Source organism: Eleutherodactylus coqui, chromosome 13, assembly GCF_035609145.1.
Source record: "Eleutherodactylus coqui strain aEleCoq1 chromosome 13, aEleCoq1.hap1, whole genome shotgun sequence".
NCBI classification, from domain to species: domain Eukaryota; kingdom Metazoa; phylum Chordata; class Amphibia; order Anura; family Eleutherodactylidae; genus Eleutherodactylus; species Eleutherodactylus coqui.
The window spans coordinates 84389774-84408856 of record NC_089849.1 but is presented as its reverse complement, the minus strand read 5'-3'; the positions used below and the strand labels follow the sequence as shown (position 1 = coordinate 84408856).

The 19083-nt window shown below is 43.8% G+C and overlaps 1 protein-coding gene across 1 annotated transcript; it reads left to right on the top strand.

Moving 5' to 3' along the window:
• Positions 1–1422: 1422 nt before the first annotated feature.
• On the top strand, positions 1423–12187 carry MCRIP1 (MAPK regulated corepressor interacting protein 1). Its single transcript, XM_066586120.1, has 5 exons — positions 1423–1550; positions 4004–4075; positions 4318–4436; positions 5868–5969; positions 11743–12187. Exons 2-5 carry the CDS (start codon positions 4068–4070, stop codon positions 11805–11807), a joined length of 294 nt encoding a protein of 97 aa, XP_066442217.1. The 5' UTR covers positions 1423–1550; positions 4004–4067; the 3' UTR covers positions 11808–12187.
• The last annotated feature ends 6896 nt before the right edge of the window (positions 12188–19083 follow it).

Sequence of the window (19083 nt, the reverse complement as noted above, 5' to 3'; positions counted from 1 at the left end):
GAGACCCTGCGCCTCCAATTATGGCAAATCTGATGGTCTATAGGAGACCCCGCCCCTCCAATTATGGCAAATCTGATGGTCTATAGGAGACCCTGCCCCTCCAATTATGGCAAATCTGATGGTCTATAGGAGACCCTGCCCCTCCAATTATGGCAAATCTGATGGTCTATAGGAGACCCTGCCCCTCCAATTATGGCAAATCTGTTGGTCTATGGGAGACCCTGTCCCTCCAATTATGGCAAATCTGTTAGTCTATAGGAGACCCTGCCCCTCCAATTAAATCCACCAAGTTTTTACTTATAAAAAGCGTTGCGAAAAACACAAAACTAAAAAAGCCACAAATTATTGCACAAGCGTGTTAAGTTTTTGCACAGAACACTGGTGTACATCGGTTAATAAACTCCGTTTTAAAGGCCCATTTAGACAGGACGAATGCCAGGCAAACGATGCCCGACACTCGTCCCCGCATACACTAGCTCTCATGCACCTACAGGGCAGCTAGTATTGCTGGCTCACAGCAGGGCGGCTGGAGATTTGTCTCCCCGGCTCTCCCGTGCCCCTCTCCATTCACTTAACATAGCGGTCGTTCAGTACTGAACAGCTGCTATTTACACTGAGAGATCACAGCATCCACCACAGCGTGCCATGAGGCGGTATTTGCTGCGTAGTCCGGAGGCGGACGCCAACCACGCACCCCGTAATACAAATCCACCCGTGTGCAGACAGCCTGGAGGAGTTTCTAATGGTAAAACAAGGAGGCTCCATAGGTAAATATGGGCTACAAACCATCGCAGATCACGGCTGTATAGAGCATGCTGCGATTCTGTACTCTCACAATGTCGCAGCCTACCAAACATCGCTAATATGAAGGAACCCGTAGGAAAGCCTGGGCTTCACATACACGGGATTTATAGCCCTGAACGACCAATGAGAACTCATGTAATAAGCTATATATAGTCAGAGCAGGCGTATCTTATAAAACCTATAAATAGAAATGTCCCAAAAATAGAGGAAATGTCTTGATTACACTTGAAGTTCCGCGCCGCAGTCAGTAATTTACTAAGTGGCTCATAACGCAACCCGTCTTGAATTCGGAAAGTGAGAATATATCTATAGTGCTAGTTTGCGCTAACAGGAACTAATCTGTTCATATCGCTGGGCCGTATTCTCTGCGTATCGTGCGCACATTTTGCCCGTGTGCAGCGGCCAGCCATCGTCTGCATTGCTTGCAGAGCGCCCCCATGTACACCCAGGCAGCCCTTCACACCGGCTGGCACAGCTTTCTGCACACAACGTTATGACTCCCTTGCATGGTTTGGGGAAGGGGCACCCAGCGTGCCACACTATGTACATAAAAGAACCAGGCACTGCCCGCACTTTGCGCATAGGGTCAGCCGGCATGTAGTGCGCATGCGCGAGTCTCCACCCGCCGGTCAGGGCGCGCACGTCACCTCTGGGCACTTCCGGTAGGGGGCGCGCGTGCGGTGACGTCACTTCCGCTCCGGGCCTGCCAGCTGGGAACCGGAGAAACAAAAACAACAACAGTAGTGGTAAGACGCCGGAAGTAACCGGTACAAACCGGAAGGCGGCGGTTTACCGGCCACACAGGGTCTCTAATGAACTGAGCGGCAGTGTGTGAGAGCCTCAGCCGCGGGCAGCCCTGTCTATGTGTGAGCCGGCTCAGGAGTGACTGCAGGCTCTACCAGTCTCCTACTGCTGGTTGTTACCCCAGTCATGGCCTGTCTGCCCCCGTCAGGGCTGTATATGCGGCACCTGCAGGTCTCAGCAGAGACCCTCCTGTGTTGTACTATGAGGGGGGTCACCTGCGGTGGGGGTTCTGCTTTCCTGCGCCGTTTGGGGAACAGGAAAGGGGAATCCCCTCAGCCGTCCGTACCCTATTGACTATAATGGGGTCCGTCTTCTTTCCACCCAGCTGGCCGGCTTTTCTTCCGGTATTTTGGGCCCTAACCGCTGCCGGAGGTTCAGACGAAGACGTGAAACGGCCTAAAATCATCATTTCCAGAAACCGACCGAGAGATCGGTCACTTTAACTGATTTCTGGCTTCCAGGAAGGGCTATAATGCTACATACATGAGTATTACCCATCAAGATTACCCGTGGGCGGCGCCAGAGGGGCCTACGAAAACCCCGTGTTACCCTGGGAGACGCCTCCGGCTGTGGGCCTCGCTGCTGATCACGTTTCTTAGGCCCCTTTACACGGATGTATTTGTGAACGCTATATGCAAAGAATAGAACCCATTGATTTCGTGGCGTTCGTTCACATAAGCGCGTATTTCCTGCGCATTTCGGTTGTGCAAAAAAGAAAGCAATTCTATCTTTCTGTGCATTTGTGCACCAAAGGTCCCCTAGAAGTCAATGTGGGGTGCGCAAATGTGTGCGGAGATGTGATACACCGCAGGACTCATCTGGAATTAGACGAATTAGCCATTCCAGTCGGTTCGTCTCTGTTTGCCGCGTGCAAATGAACACAATGCGGTCGGGGAAAGTCCAGGACAATCCGCTTGTACACACAAAAAAGGCTCTTTAGGCGCGCAAAAAAGTTGCGCTGAGGCGCACGCAAATGTTCACCCACCTGTGTGAAGGGGTCCGTGGATGAACGTCCAGTTGCAAATCACACTATCACAGGCCCAAGTAGACTGGGCAGCAGACGGACGGGCGTCTGTGCGTTGTCCGATGCAAGATTCGGGCGTAACACCCATATGGCTGTGTGAATCCGCTGTAAAAGGGTTATTCCTATCTTAGCCTTTCAGGGCAGAGATGGGAACACCTGTGTCTGTGAGGACCACCCCAACGAGGATTATGGAGATGCTTGAGGCGGTCTTACGCTCTTTCCATAACTCCAATTGAAGTGGATGGGCGTTGCAGAAACGGCGTAACCCAGCGAGCTGCACTGTCTATGTAACTTCTGTGTTGTGGAACGAGCGTAGCTCACTCTGCTACACTGTTTCCATAACTCATTCACTTCAGTGGGAGTTACAGAAACAGGATAAGACTCCCACCTTGTCCGTTTCCGTAATCCATGGCAGGATGGTTGGATCGTAGAAACGAGTATTCTCATGTCAGCCATGAAAGGCTGAGATAGGAACACCCCTTTAAGAGCTTGTCCCAGAGTTAAAAAATTCAAATAAAAAGTAGGAAATGCTATAAAAATATCTTCTGACGTCCAAGCGTGTACGATTGTAGCTTAAGGTGCATTTACACACACAGATGATCGCTCAAAATTCGTCAGAAACTTGACAGTTTTGAATGATCATCTTGCATAGGCACTAATAGGCTAAATCAGCCCTAGTGCTTCCTTGCATGTATTTAGAGAACAGCGGGTGGTCTGCTCTCTAAATACATCACTATTGTTCTTCAGTGGGACAGCAGCTGTTAAACAATGTTATCAGCGCTGCCTGAGCAGAACTCAGCATGCGGTCTGTCTCATCAGCAACAATGGATTTCATGCAGACCTGAACTCAGCGCTGGACGAAAAGTGCACGATGGGCGCACATTTGCACACAATGATTATCACTCAAAAGATGGCTTTTGAGCAAAATTTGACAAATAATTTTTACTCTTCCTGGACGCAGCTCTTAGCCGTAAAAACTTTCTTTACTTCATCCCCCTATATGAGGCACTTATAGCATACAGCGTAGTAATGTTAATGACTGCAGTCTCTGGGTAAGCTCCATACGTGGTAACGTGTATATATGGTCCTACACAGATTAAGCATCTATACGGCACAATTTAAACCTTGTTTAAAAACCGTCTGCATGTTAATATCCTTTTGCTCTCTCTTTATACATCATCTCAAACCAGTAGGCTACAGGTTGCTGTCTGAGTCGGACTTGGCCGTCCTGTCCATTACTTGTGCTGTAGTTGTGGGTTATCTGCTATGCTCTGCCTGGTCTCATAGTGCTGTGTCTGCGAGCCTGACCTTCTCTGTGCGATGCACATGTGGAGCCTGTCGTGGGTCTGACACTTCTGTCCTTCTTCCCAGAATCTCAAGCCTCCTGACCAGAAAGTGCACATCACTTTCCAGAAAAACCCCTGACAGCTCAGCAATGACCAGGTGAGTAGAAGAGAAATGGATGTCTTTCAAGTTAAAGAGGCTGTTGGGGGTTAAGAGAAAGGGTCTGTTTGTATCCCAGGAACAGCGCCACACATGTCTGTGGGCTCTGTCTGGTATTGCAGTTCAGCCCCTTTATTTCAATTCTAAAAAAATAAATATATATATATATATGTGTGTGTCTATGTGTCATTACTGTTAACATATTTTTCTTCAGAGATGTTTCTTCTTCTTCCTGTTGTTAGCTCCCCAGTGTCTCGTGTAGTGTATAACGGGAAGCGGCCGACGAGCAGCACACGCTCTCCCAGCAGCAGTGAGATATTTACCCCAGCTCATGAGGAGAACGTCCGTTTTATTTATGAAGGTAAGAAATGTGACGTGGAAAGCGCTCTTGTGTGTGAAGCTGGCCTTATCATCAGGTTAGTATCCTGTTATGTGTAAGGGTTCCTATAGATGAGCGAGCGATGTCACCGCCAGCTTGTGCAGCCTGTTTAGACAGGCAGATCATCGTTGGCTCGTTCAAAGGAGCATCGTTCAGTCTTTCATATTCACTGTATAAGCCAATGTGACAGACGGAACAATTGCTGTTGAAACCCAACACCTGCCCCATGATGTCTGATGTCAGGAAAAACAAGGATCAGGTAGATTGATTTTCAACAATACTAATCCTTTGTTCCCTCTAAGGATGTCAGATATTTTATGTGTATGCCCCATGTACACAGGATGGACTGTTGGGCAAACAATGCCAAGCAGCTCGTCCCAGAGATGCTCGCTCCGGTGCTCTTAACACAGGAGCGAGTATATTGCCGTCATGGAGGTGGATCGGGCCGGGGAGCACTTTCCCTTCGCCCGCCTCCATTTACTGTAAGCAGACAGTCGCTCAAAAGTGAATGACTGCTGTTTACACTAAACGGCACGTCGTTCAGTTTCCTTCATGTAGAAACTGAGCGACCGAACAATTTTCATTCAGTCGCTGCATGCGTTTACATGGGACAATTAGTGTCCAAATTCCTGCGGGAGCTTAAACGATTCTGAACAATAATCATCCTGTGTAAATGGGCCATAAGTCCACAGCTTACAGCCCAGAGATGGGTATTTGTGGGCAGATCAAGCCAACTTTCATTGAAAGTCTTCTGTCGTTTTCAGACATTAGGTTGGAAGCACTTCCCACCAAAATTAGTTGGATCTGCCAAAAAAATATATTTTTTATTTCTAGAGGCATTTAATTCACCTTCCCCTCCTTCTCCCTCCCTGACTTAAAGGAACACTCCAGGTAACGCTGATATCATGTATTACGTCACGCACAGGGCCTGAGATAGAATCATGATATTCTGTGTCCGGCATGACACCAGGTTTCTACTGTTTCTGCATTTGGCAGAGGCTCTCGGAGGCTGATTTAAAAAAAAAAAAAAAATTGTAGGTTTTAAGTTCATTTTAATTTATTTTGATTGATTTTCTTATTAAGAGCATGTACCATTTATTCACACCATTCATAGTGTATGGAGCAGACTGAAATGGCTTAAGTGTTGTGCTTGACTATTCCTGTAGACCTTGAATGGAGCACATACACGATCATTGCTCCCTTTAAACCCTTTCACATTGCGGCTGTGTGGTAAGGAGGAACGGAGGATTCCGGACCCCTATCCTAGTGATGGGTGGGTTCCTCTGTGATCAGACATTTATCACCTATCTTGTGGGAAAATGTGTTTCACTTGTAGTGTGAGAGGAGGTTGATACTTCTACACCGTGTTACACGACAGTAACGCTGTCTCCTGTATGTTTTGCCATCCTGTAGCGTGGCAGTGTGTGGAACGGGACTTAAGAAACCAAGTATCTGGTGTAGACCGTGGACTTGTGGAAGAATATGTGGAGAAGCAGCCAAGCAACAACTTAAAATGTGAGTACAAAATGAAGAAAACGTTTGGTGAGATGAATTTAACTCAGTATCAAAAAGATTGAAATAGACAAATCAACAGGTCCTCTCGGCGTACCCCCCGGGTTCTAAGAAAACTAAGTAATATGATAGGTAGACCATTATTTGTTATAACGAAGTACACTATAATGACCGGGTCTGTTCCACTGGATTGGTGCACAGCAATTATGGTGCCAATATTCAAAAAGGGGTCAAAAAATGAACCCAGAAACTACAGGCCGAAAAATCTAATGTCTGTTTGTGGGTAAAATGTTTGAAGGGTTTCTAAGAGATGCTATTCTAATGTACCCCAAGGAAAATAGCTGTATAACTCCATATCAGCATGGGTTTATAAGGGGTCGCTCCTGTAAAACCAACCTGATCAGCTTCTACAAGGAGGTAAGTTCTATACTGGACCAGAGAGTCATTGGATCTTGTGTATCTGGACTTTTCCAAAGCGTTTGATACTGTGCTGCATAAAAGGTTCGCATATAAAATGAGAATGCTTGGTCTGGGTGGAAATGTGTGTAACTGGGTAAGTAACTGGTCAGGGATAGAAAGCAGAGGGGGGTTATAAATGGTACATACTCTGTGTCACCACTACTAGTGGGGTACCACAGGGGGCGGTTTGGGGCCCTATTCTTTTTAATATATTTATTTCCAACCTCCTAGAAGGATTCTGCAGTAAGTTATCAATATTTGCAGATGATATGAAACTATGTAAAGTATTTAACATCAAAGAGGATAATATATTGTTACTTTAATCAGATCATTTTTACTGAAATTGTATTTTAGAATACAATTACGTCTTCATTTCAAAACATTATTTACATGTATTAGAATAATATACACAGAACATATCATTATCCCACCCAAATAATACAATCAGTCATAACTATATTTAGGTAAATCATAATCACCCCAATCCCCACACAAAATAATTCTTCTCCACCTTTTTACCTCTCTTTCACCCCTTCCAAATCCCATCAGCTTTTCTACAATGACTGTATGCAGCCAGCACTCAATGTGATTTATCCATTATATTTATCAGATCATCTTCCCCAAATTTCCTCATATGTAGTCAAACAGACTCTTTTTTGATTTATCCCCCTTTTCAAAAATATAACCTCTCTTATCTTTGCAACATAATCTCCTACTATAAGGGGGAACAGGCTGCATCCAACCAGCAGTAATCAAAGTCGCGCCTGATACAATACTCTTTGAATTCCCAAAGGAGTATGCCCATCAACAATACCCAATATACAAGTTCCTTTATACCCAAGATATATTTTTGTTTAATTTTCTCATGTACCTCATTTGAAAATATACACAATTTTACACAAACCCAGGCCGTGTGGAGAGTTTAATCTAATACCCTTGTTAAATAACTTTAATAGAGTCCGATAAACTGCATGCACTAAATACAATTGCGGTAATCATTGATTTTCAGATAGAGATATCATTGGAATCATGCAACACTGCAGCTCATTTATCTTTGCTAATATTGTCTAAATTGCTCTTACGTTTTTCTTTCACCTTTATTGGAAATAGCTGTAAATCGTAAGAAAGCATCTGTCTATATAAATAAGATTTTACACCCTTCGTAGTTCCAGAACAACCAAGAAAATCCACCAAAGGGTGTTGAAGTGTAAGCACAGATACTGACTGGGCCTAAATGCAGTAGAGGATATAAAGGAAGAATCACAGATCCCCCCCCCCCCCCCCCCAGTTAATAGTGAGAGCCGATATCTCACCAAACGTATAAAAATTGACATAATAGGACTCCAGATACATTCCCCAATTATATTACTCATAATATCAGGTGATTGCCTTATCAAACCGTCCAGGCAAAGAGAAGAGTGGACAGGGGACACCTCTTGTTCTCCTCTGTAACACCATCTGTCCAGAAATATGACCATTTACCCCCCACTCTTGCCCCTGGCATTGAATAGAGCAGTTTAACCCATGCCACAAATTTCTCACCAAAACCTATCCAATGAAGAACAGCCCACAATAATTCCACTCGGCACTGACATGCCACAAACCTGATGATCCGTCTGAAGATTCAAATAACGTCCTTAAATAATTAGCAATTGATTTGTTTGTCATAAAACCAGACTGATCCTCGTGTAGAAAAGGAATCATTACTTAACGTAATGTATTCGCAAGTACCTTCGCCAAGATTTTAACGTTGGTGGTCAATAGAGATATTGGACAATAGGAGTGAAGAAGAGACAAATCATTTCCTGGTTTAGGAATTAAGACAATCGTAGCATCTCATTGATGGTGAAAGTATGCCTTCATGCAATGATTCATTAAACACTGCCGATACTTGTGGCAGACGCATATCCTGGTAGTGCTTAAACAATTAAATGCGTAAACAATTTGGAAGACCATCCAACCCGGACAACTTTTCACTAAGAAGTGTTGCTACTGCATCCCTAAATTCTTGAAGTGTCGAAGGAGCCTCTAATATCGCTTTCTGATCATCAGACAAAGTTGGCAAAGATCTTCACAGTCCACTTAAAGGGGTTGTCTCATGCCGAAACGGGTTTTTTTTTATATTCAATAGGCGGGGGGCACGAGACAAACCCAAGGAATGGGTTAAAAAAAAAAAAAAGTTTATTACTTACCCGAATCCCCACGCTGCGGTGACTTCTTTCTTCCTTTACCAAGATGGCCGCCGGGATCTTCACCCACCATGCACCGCGGGTCTTCTCCCATGGTGCACCGTGGGCTCTGTGCGGTCCATTACCGATTCCAGCCTCCTGATTGGCTGGAATCGGCACAAGTGATGGGGCGGAGCTACGAGGACCAGCTCTCCGGCACGAGCGGCCCCATTCACCAGGGAGAAGACCGGACTGCGCAAGCGCGTCTAAAAACGCCAGAAGACAGCGAATTTAGACGGATCCATGGCGACGGGGACGCTAGCAACGGAGCAGGTAAGTGAATAACTTCTGTATGGCTCATAATTAATGCACGATGTATATTACAAAGTGCATTAATATGGCCATACAGAAGTGCTGAACCCCACTTGATTTCACGAGACAACCCCTTTAACTTAGAAGCATACAGGTTTTTAAAATAGAGACATTTCTTCATAATTTCATCCTCCTTTCTATCTGAAGAGTTACCAGGCTTTCTTAATGTTGCCACATAAGATGATGATTCCTCTGCTTTAATTATAAAAGCAAAAAAACCAACCCTCTGCTTCTCAAATATCTTCTGCTTTATAAGGACGCTTTTTGCAACACCTCTGAGATTATCTGTTGAAACAGCGCCTTTTTCCAATTAATTTCCACCTGATTAGTGGGAGAATATATATATACGTTTGCTTTGCATCTGAAGCTCCTTGCTGAAGGGCCCTAATGACATCCTGAGATTTAGACTTATATAAGCTAATCTGTATATAATGACCACGTATAAATGCCTTCATAGCATTCTGCACTATAGACAATGAGGAAGAGCCAATATTCTGAAAAAGTTCCAATTGAGCCTCTTCCGTTGTAGCATTATCATCAAACTGGTTTAGATACAAGTGATTTAACCTCCAAACTCTTATCGAGACCAAATGCCCCACGATTCATAATCAATGACAGACAGACTGGAGAGTGATCAGACACATTTGTTTTGTAGATATTCCACTCTAGGAACATGAAGCGTAGATGCATTACCTATCATGAGATCTGTTCTAGAATGTGTAGTATGTGAACTGGAATAATAAGAGTATTGGCGAACCTCTGGATTTCACAACCTCCAAATACTACATAAACCATTAATAAGCATGCAAAAATAGTTGGGGAAGGATAAGCCGCTACGGGGTCATTAATAAATTTATCCAAACGGGGATCCAGACATTTCTTAAAATCACCCACAATCAATGTAGGAACAGCAGGGGACATAGCCACAAATGTCATCACCTTAATACATTCGCTGGAATACACAGGTTTGATATAAATTGCAAGCAAAAGGTATTTATTTTGCGCATTAATACATTTAAGACAAACAAATCTCCCCATAGAATCTATAAAATTGATTCACATTTAAAAGAGATATTTTATGAATCAGTAGACTTACTCCATGCGAATAACTTGAGTACACAGAATGGAAAGAATGTGCCCATAAAGAATGGTGAGGCAAGCGTACAGTGTGTTTTGTTAAATGTGTTTTTAATAGACAAACAATAGCTCTCTGAAATTGTTGAGTGGATGAAAAAACAGTGTATCTTTTTAGTTTTGTCCCCCATAGCCCACACATTCCATGAAATTATGTTAACCTCTTGAACCATGGTAAATGATATTTATTATTTATGTTTTACACATATAATTTATAATGCGGTATACATTGCATGGTAGAGGAAGAGAGAAGTGGGGAAAAAAAATTAAAAAAAACGCCCCGCTACACCCTACCCCATACACACATACTCATATCTCCTAGGGCTCTAACTGCCTAGGCATAGTGATATGGGTCAAATAAAATCCCAATATCACAGTAAGGTCACTAATACTAAGGAGCAGTACCCAGGAAGCTTCCACCTATCTAACAAACAATTTCAATTCAAGCGGTCAAATACTCTACCAATAATCCACTAATAAAAGGACTACTTATTACTGTCATAAAAATATTGTTCATGTTTATCAATCCAGGAAGCAGCATCTCTAGAATTATCAAAGAAAAACAATATACTATTACAAATGGATCTGGATAAGATGGAGGATTGGGCAGAGAAGTGGCAAATGAGGATTAACACTGATAAATGTAAGGTTCTGCACACGGGCCGCGGAAATACATGTCACCATTACACACTAAATGGGAGACCACTGGGAAACACGGACATGGGAAAGGACTTGGGGGTTTTACTGTGAGCTTAACTGGAGCAACCAGTGTCAGGCAGCTGCTCTCAAGGTAAATAGGATCATGGGGTGCATCAAGAGAGATCTAGGGGCGCATGACGAGAACATTGTTCTTCCTCTTTACAAGTCACTGGTCAGACCACACATGGAATATTGTGGACAGTTTTGAACATCAGTGCTCAAGAAGGACACGTCGGAGTTTGAGCGGGTTCAAAAGTGGGCAACTAAAGTAATAAATGGAATGGGCGGACTACAATACCCAGAGAGGTTCGCAAAATTGGGGTTATTTAGTTTAGAACAAAAGACAGCTAATAACTATGCTTAAATATATCAGGGGACAATACAGAGATTTCTCCCATGATACCCAGGACTCTAACAAGGGGGTGCCCTCTGTGTTTAGAGAAATGAAGGTTTCTACATGACATGGAAGGGAGTTCTTTACTGTAAGAGCAGTGAGACTATGAAACTCGCTAAAAGAGTACAATAGGGGCCTAGCCGCCTTTCTTGAGTGTAACAATATTTAATCTTAAAGTCACTAAATACTTCAGAAAGGTCATTGATCAGGGGAATTTTCTGATTACCACATTAGGAGTCGGGAAGGAATTTCTTCTCTAAAATGAGGAAAATTGGCTTCAACCTCATGGTGGTTTTCTGTCTTCCTCTGGGTCAACATTGCAGGAGCATAGGCGGAACTGGACGGGCATGTCTTATTTTCAGCCTTGCATATATGTTACATTCTGGATAAGACACACCACAATCTTGCAGGCCCCACAGTGAATGCAGGGAATAACATCCTGAGAATGGGGCATAGTTTTATTAAAATGTAGGACCTCTTTAATGAGAGGGATAATTTGTATAATTTAATATGTTCCATGTTAATTATGTTTTGCTTTCTGTCTTCTCAGCTTTTAAGCCAGTTGATCTCAATGACTTGAAGAGAAGAAGCACACAAGACCCGAAAAAGTCATAATTTCCATATTCCCTAAGGCTGACTGTTCCTTCTACTGGCACACTTTGGACTCAACTGTCATACTCTTCCATTGTCTATTGATGACATAAAAGGACAACTTTTGGACTGTACAGTGTGGACTCGGCAGAGTTGTCCTTCTCTTGTTCCCCACCCCTTGAAGTCCCTAGCCCATTCCTATTCCCTATGTGTGTTCTCCTCTTTACCCCCCAAGCATCTGATGCCCACATTCTAGTGGATCATTGCAAACGCTTTTAATTGAGGAACTGATTTTGCGGGTGATATGTATTAATGCTGTTTTGCATTGTGCTATACTTGGGTTACTGTTCACCCCTGCACCAAGCTCTGCAAGATCGTCAAGCTATTAAATGGCTTATAACACACTGTCTGACTTCTCTCTGCAATATCACCTACTCTTAAACACAGCCTCCGTATTAGAGCCATGAAGGAGGCGTATTTAAACAGATTCTAACAAATCCTGATGGACCCCTTGGGTCCATTAGGTGTATCAGGGGGCCAGACAGGTTCCTGTTGTGGTGCAGGTATTTCTGATTACAAGATTAACTCTGTAGACTGTTCTATTTTACAGTCAAAAAGCGACAGAACCCCATAAAAAGAAACAGAAGCATTAACCCTTTCCAAACCAATTTTGGATTCAGGGTTTCCTAAAAGGCTCTGTCTTTTTGCTGTTATACAACGGTGCCATCTGCTGGCTAAAGCCAGTGTGTGTGCGCCAGAGAGGCTCCAACAGCAGAGTGGCTGGCAATAGACGGTAAGAATACCCCGTCAGATGTCTTCTGACATTGGAGCTGTACAAGCTTCAATCAGAATGTAGGAAGACATCAGACAGTGGATTGGAAAGAATTAAAGAGGTTTTCTGGGACATAAACATTGATGACCTATCCTCAGGACAGAGGCGGAAGCTTAGGAGCTTCATGCACATTGTCATATAAATGAGTGCCCTGTATAATAGTATCTGGTAAGTTCCTTTCTTGCCTCTACTGGTGTTTTCGTCCAGCCAGTATGTCTACTCCTAATTCTGTGCCCTGTATCAGGAAAACAAAGCTCTGACCACTATGGGGACATAGCGCATTTAGCAAAGAATTTTGAACCTATTTAAATTTAACCCCTTCCGGACATGCACCATACATGTAAGGCGCACGTCAGGTGTCTGTGTATGGAGTGGGCTCAGTAACAAAGGCGGCAACATACACGGCGGGTGTCAGCCATCTTTAACAGCTGACACCCAGCCGCAGTCGGAGATAACTCTGATTGCGGCTGTTAACCTTTTAAATGCCCAGATCAGCATTTGGGGGTTCTGAATGGCCTCTCGGTCATGAGATTGCGAGGCTGTCTGGGTGTCATGGCTACCTGTGGTCTTCTGAAGACTGTCAGGGCTTCCACGAGTGAGCGCCTATTAAGACGAGGCTGTGGCTTGTTTTAATAGAACGTCGGTCGGAATGTTGTATAATGCAGTACTATTGTATTGCATTATACTGTATAAGCCTTCAGGTGATCACAAGTACAAGTCTCCTATGTTCCACACATATCACTTTTCAGTAGTCCTTTCATTTTTATCACCATAGAAAGGATTACAATTAAAGGAAACCACTATACATACATAACACAGGAACCACCAGTCATAAAAGGAAAAGGTCACAACTCATCTACTCCTCCTTCCCGCAGGGGTCACAGAGCATGCCCACAACAACCTCCCATGGAAGCCAATAAGCCATCTCCAAACTACAGGCTCTGGCGGTCCATGAGGCTGCTGTAGAGCATATTTCTAGATGCAGTTCACAGCAGCTTGGACAAGATGGCTGCTTCTATAGTCATATACAATCAGAAGGTGGATTTAGATATGCATTTCTTTGAGCCAAACAGAAGTGGATACAAGACAAGATTACAAGTCCTTTGTTTATACTTTAAATGATAGCTTCCTGTGTTTTTCTTAAGAAAAAAACCTGCATGTGTGAATCCAGCCTTAGGCACCACTGAGACGGCCATAACGGAGTGCATTTTAACTTCTGAATAAGGCTAATTTCACACGGGCGAGCGCGATATTGGGCCGTGAAACTTGATCCGAGATCACGCTCAGAATTGTGCGGTTTCCCCTTGGATATGAGGTGTTTTGTGTCGAAACGCCTCGCATCACTTCAGGGCAGAAGCGTAACTTGAAGCTCCCGGGCCCCGATGCAAAACTTGTAACAGGGCCCCAACTATAATGCTTTACTCATACTACTGGGTTCCCTATATGGAGAAGAGAGGCCTTATGGGCCCCCTAAGGCTCCTGGGCCCGGGTGCAACCGCATCCCCTATAGTTATGTCCCTGCTTCAGGGGATTTGCAATCCTCCCGCACGGGCTGAAAGCCGTGCCGAAGGACCGGCAAGTGTTTTCCATTGCTTTCAATGGGAAACATCGAACTTGCGTGCAATGTTTTTGACGACCCCATTGAAAACAATGGGCAAAGCGCTCTGAGAAAACACCCAAACATAGGATGACGCAATGCGGGGAAAAAAATCTCATGCATATGACCCCATTCAAAACAATAAGGTTCATAGTCGTGTGAGATTTGCGCATCTCGCAGCGCACACATCTTGCACGATTTTCTCGGCCGTGTGCAGGCGACCTTATGGCCTCAAATAGTGCCTGACAGCAGGACTGGTGATGATTTCTAGATCTTCGGGATGCTGTGGGTTTGGATCACCAGATGAAAGTTATGGCCGTAGGAAGCTAAAATGTGGCTACCTTGTGGCCGTCTGAATTATGCTGTAGGGTGTTCTTATACTTGTACTGTAATGATGGTACAGGGATTCAAAGAACACTAAAGAGAGAGTTGATGTGCCTTGTCCTGCAACAGATAAAACACAGTGGGAACGACTTACTAATCCTCTTAAATAAGACCCCGTTACGTGGAACAATTCGTTCCAAAGAACTTTCAGTGTAGACGCAGCCAACGACTGAACGCCAGTTGATAAATCGCCTTTCGTTTATCATTTCATGCAGGCATAAGAATCATCATTGGCTCGTTCACTAACGGTTCAGTCTGAATACCCATCATTCAGTTGTTCTCACACAGTGAATGACTGAACAACTTCTCATTTGAACGAGCCAGCGATGTTTCTGTCTGTATACACAGGCTGCCCAAATGACCTCTGACATGCGTTTGCTCATTCAAATGAGAAATCGGCAGGTCTAAACAGACCCTTAGGCTGGCTTCACATGCACGTAATCGCAGGCGCAATTCGCAGCGAACAGAACCCGTTGATTTCAATGGGTTCATTCACAATTCTGTATTTTGTTGAGTGCATTTCGGGTTGCACAGAAAAAGATAAAACATGTTGTTTTTCTGTGTATTTGAGCACCGAAGGTCCCCATAGAAGTCAATGGGGGTGCGCAAATGTGCACGCAATATGCAAGGAGATGCTAGAAACACTGCATAATTACACCGGAAAAAGAACACATCTGTAACTCATTAAACGAATTAGCCATTTCAATCAGTGTGTCTTTGTGTCCCGCGTGCAAAAAACATGCCGTGCGCCAAAAAAAGTTGTGCTACGGTATGAGCCATTGCGCTTACATCCATGTGAAGCCAGCCTTAGACGGCATAAACGTAGTATTAAAAAAGAAGCCAAATTTATCCCAATTTGGAATGATAAGTTGGTGCAGGTGTTAGATGACTCTGTCTAACTTTATATCACTTATTGGTTTACCTTGCGCCGATATTTTGCACACGGTGATGCATTCAATCATGCCCCTTTTTCTTTAAAAAATCCCCATTTTTGTGCAAGATGCAAAAAGTCTCAGAAACACATAATCAACCTACTTCAAATGTAGGGCTTTTACCCACTAGCGTTTTTTTTTTAACGCTGCGATATCGCTGTGTTTTTTTCAATGGGACTTTCTAATGTTAAAATCGCACAAAAATCGCAACAGCACAAACTTGCAATTTTTGTGCGATGCGATTTTAACACTGGACAGTCCCATTGAAAAAAACGCAGCAATATCGCGGCGTTTAAAAAAAACGCTAGTGGGTTAAAGCCTTAAGGGTGGATTCAGACGACTGTATATCGGCTGGGTTTTCACGCCGAGCCGATATACGGTGTCCTCATCTGCAGGGGGGGGGGGGAGGATGGAAGAGCCAGGAGCAGGAACTAAGCTCCCGCCACCTCTTCGCCCCTCTGCACTATTTGCAATGAAAGGAGGCGGGATGGGGTGGGGCTAAGTGGCGAGAATCAGCCCCGCCCCCATCCCGCCTATCCCCATTGCAAATAGTGCAGAGGGGTGGAGAGGGGGCGGGGGCTCAGTTCCTGCTCCTGGCTCTTCCATCCTCCCCCCCTGCAGAGAGAGACGACGTATATCGGCTGGGCGTGAAAACCCAGCCGATATACGTTTGTCTGAATCCAGCCTAAGGCTGAAATTATGCCACAATTTAGGTGCATTCAGCTTGATAAATCTCCCCCCGAGTATAAGGCTTTATTCACACAAGCCTTTTATCACAGCAACAGTGAAACGCTGCCGAAAATCGTGACCATCTGATGCGATTGGTTGGATTTAAGAAGGGACTGGAGGTTCATGGTCCCTGAGACGTGGCTGTGCAAGACAAAAACGATATACCTCTGCTAAGAACTGCATACTTTATAGAGTGCCACGGGACCCAGTGGACTGTGTATTGTGCATTGTGGACCACTGGCAAGCACCGAATAGAGGAAGAGACTGAGAGGGCAAATACAACAGTGGATGGTTCTTTTCTTTGCATACCTACCATCGATATGTTGATTAAGAAATGGGAATCTTCCAGCCGCCGGGCTGTCTTACCATCTGCATATGATTACTCCGAAAGAGTATTTCAAAGTTAAACGAATTCCTAGAGGTTTAAGACCGCATACTCTACCGACGCTGATGGCTGATAATGCACTGTTTTAACAGAAATCTGAAAGTTCTCTTTTGACATTATTATACTCAACATTGAGTTTCTACAGATGGAAATACGTATCTACCATGAACCGTACGGGAGTGGAGCATGATATACTTGGTATGATGACACAGGCAGAATGGGACCAATGACATGCTGTGATTGACAGTTCTTTAAACTACATAAGGAGGAGATTGAAAATACAAAAAGGATTAAATTGCTACGTGACAGAAATAATTATGCCGCCAGCACAATTTTTAGCTGGCAGACCCAAAGAGCATCGAATATAAAGATGCATCCACTGGGACCCCCTAGGGGTAGACAGAGGAGGAGGCAACCCAGGCCACATATGAGGAATTCACGATCTAATTCAGCTTCTACTGATGAGTCACAGAGAGGCTCGTTGGTGTCTAACCCTTTTTTAGGTCAAAGGCAAGTGGGCAAAAGAAAGAAGAGGGACGACAGAGACTTCGACGAGGAGGTGTCAGACATAGGAGGACACAAAAGAAGCGAAGACAGCATGAAAACACATTCCAATGCCCAACGGATACCACCGGGACAACGGAGGACTTAACTTCATTGGTAGTGAATATATCTACAAGGACGTTGACCAGTTGTGAAATACAGGTATTATCTAGGGGTTTGTCCTTTTGCCCCAAAACAAATGTAAACTGGTTTCAGCTGGATTTGGACATCAAACGCTTTTATAGAAATTTATGTTTGAAGAATCAATTCTCTGTAATCTCTCCAGTGTCTAGACCCATTGAGCAAACCGATGTACATCAGGGGTTTTCCCTTCTGGACATGGGCTTGCGCAATAAGAGTTATTATCAACCCCCATGTCTAACCATTGTCTCGAGATGTTTGTCTCATTTGTTAAGAAGGATGTCAAGAAGTTGCGATTATGTTCAATGAATTCACATTGAGAAGGTACAGGTCCATAAAATGGAAGAATCTGTCTCAAAATGGCCGCTAGATTCAAAATGGAGCATTATAAGATGTAAATAAGCTTGTGTGTAGTGAAACAATAATTAAAGCAGAAATAACTTTAGCTGCATGACATTCGGTGCAATGTCTAATGATTTTTTTTTCTATTCATCCGAGAACATTTGCCTGGTACAGTCGCTATCAGAAGAGACTCCCCCGCATCCTGAGCTTTGGGAAAAGAGCAAATCGTGCTGATAAGACGCTGCGATCATCCAAACTCACAAGGGAGGAATAATCATTTGAGGGACATTTTCTGCAAGATATTCTCACTACGCTGATTGTTGAAAAATGCACGATTCTTGATGTTTTTCTAACCCAATAAGATTAAAGCCGTGACTAATGACGTATTCCTTTCCTGTATTGAGAAACGCTATGAAAAGTTAATAAAGATTCAGAGTACGCACGCCTTAAGCAGAGTGAGCTGTATATCTGCCGCGGCTCAACTCTACGTATCTGTGGGAACTAATAACTATAAATTATATAGTTTTTGGCCTCCTTGATGCATCCAGGTACACACTAATTTGGAACCCAAGGCTTGAAAGGTTAATGTGACCGGTCATGTGTAACGGTCCTTAACAACATGATAATGGGATAAATAATTTTAGTAAGGAAGAGCGAATTTCCGCAAGAGTCCTCTCAGATGATAGAAAGGTAACAAAACCAGCTGACAAGGGGGGAGCAATGGTGGTCTTAACCCTTTCCAATCCAATTTTGGATCCAGGGTTTTCTAAAAGGCTTTCTCTTTTTGCTGTTATACAAGGGTGCCATTTGCTGGCTAAAGCCAGTGTGTGTGCACCAGAGAGGCTCCGACAGCACAGTGGCTGGCAATGGACAGTAAGAATACCCTGTCGGACGTCTTCTGACATTGGAGCTGTACAAACTTCAATCAGAATGTAGGAAGACGTGAGATAGTGGATTGGAAAGAGTTAAATACAGAACAATATAATAATAAGGTCTATAGACAATTAAATGATGACAATATCTATACTAAATTGAAGGTCGATCCACCATTGAGGTTACAAATCCAGTTGGGAGTCATGCTTGAGGATGCTAGATTGGATGGCATTATTGACATCGACATGGTTCGTTTTCAAGATGTGTTATATACCCGGGTCCCGGTATTTTATATCTTAGCGAAGATCCACAAGGATCTTGTGAATCCACCGGGCCGACATATTGTTTCTGGTTGAGATTCAGTATTTTGTAATGCTTCAAAATTTCTAGACAAGTTACTCCGACCTTTTGCTGAAGGAGCTTCCTCATACATCCGAGACACAAGTGATTTTTTACAGAAATTGAGGCAGGTGGAAACAGTGGGCCCGTTGATACTCGCATCATTTGATGTGGTATCTTTGTATACCTCCATACAACACCAG

Bases quoted from the DNA above. Each gene is read 5' to 3' on its own strand.
- MCRIP1 (XM_066586120.1), top strand. The intron at 4,437-5,867 runs GTAAGAAATGTG...GCCATCCTGTAG, and splicing joins CGTCCGTTTTATTTATGAAG to CGTGGCAGTGTGTGGAACGG. The intron at 5,970-11,742 runs GTGAGTACAAAA...CTGTCTTCTCAG, and splicing joins GCCAAGCAACAACTTAAAAT to CTTTTAAGCCAGTTGATCTC.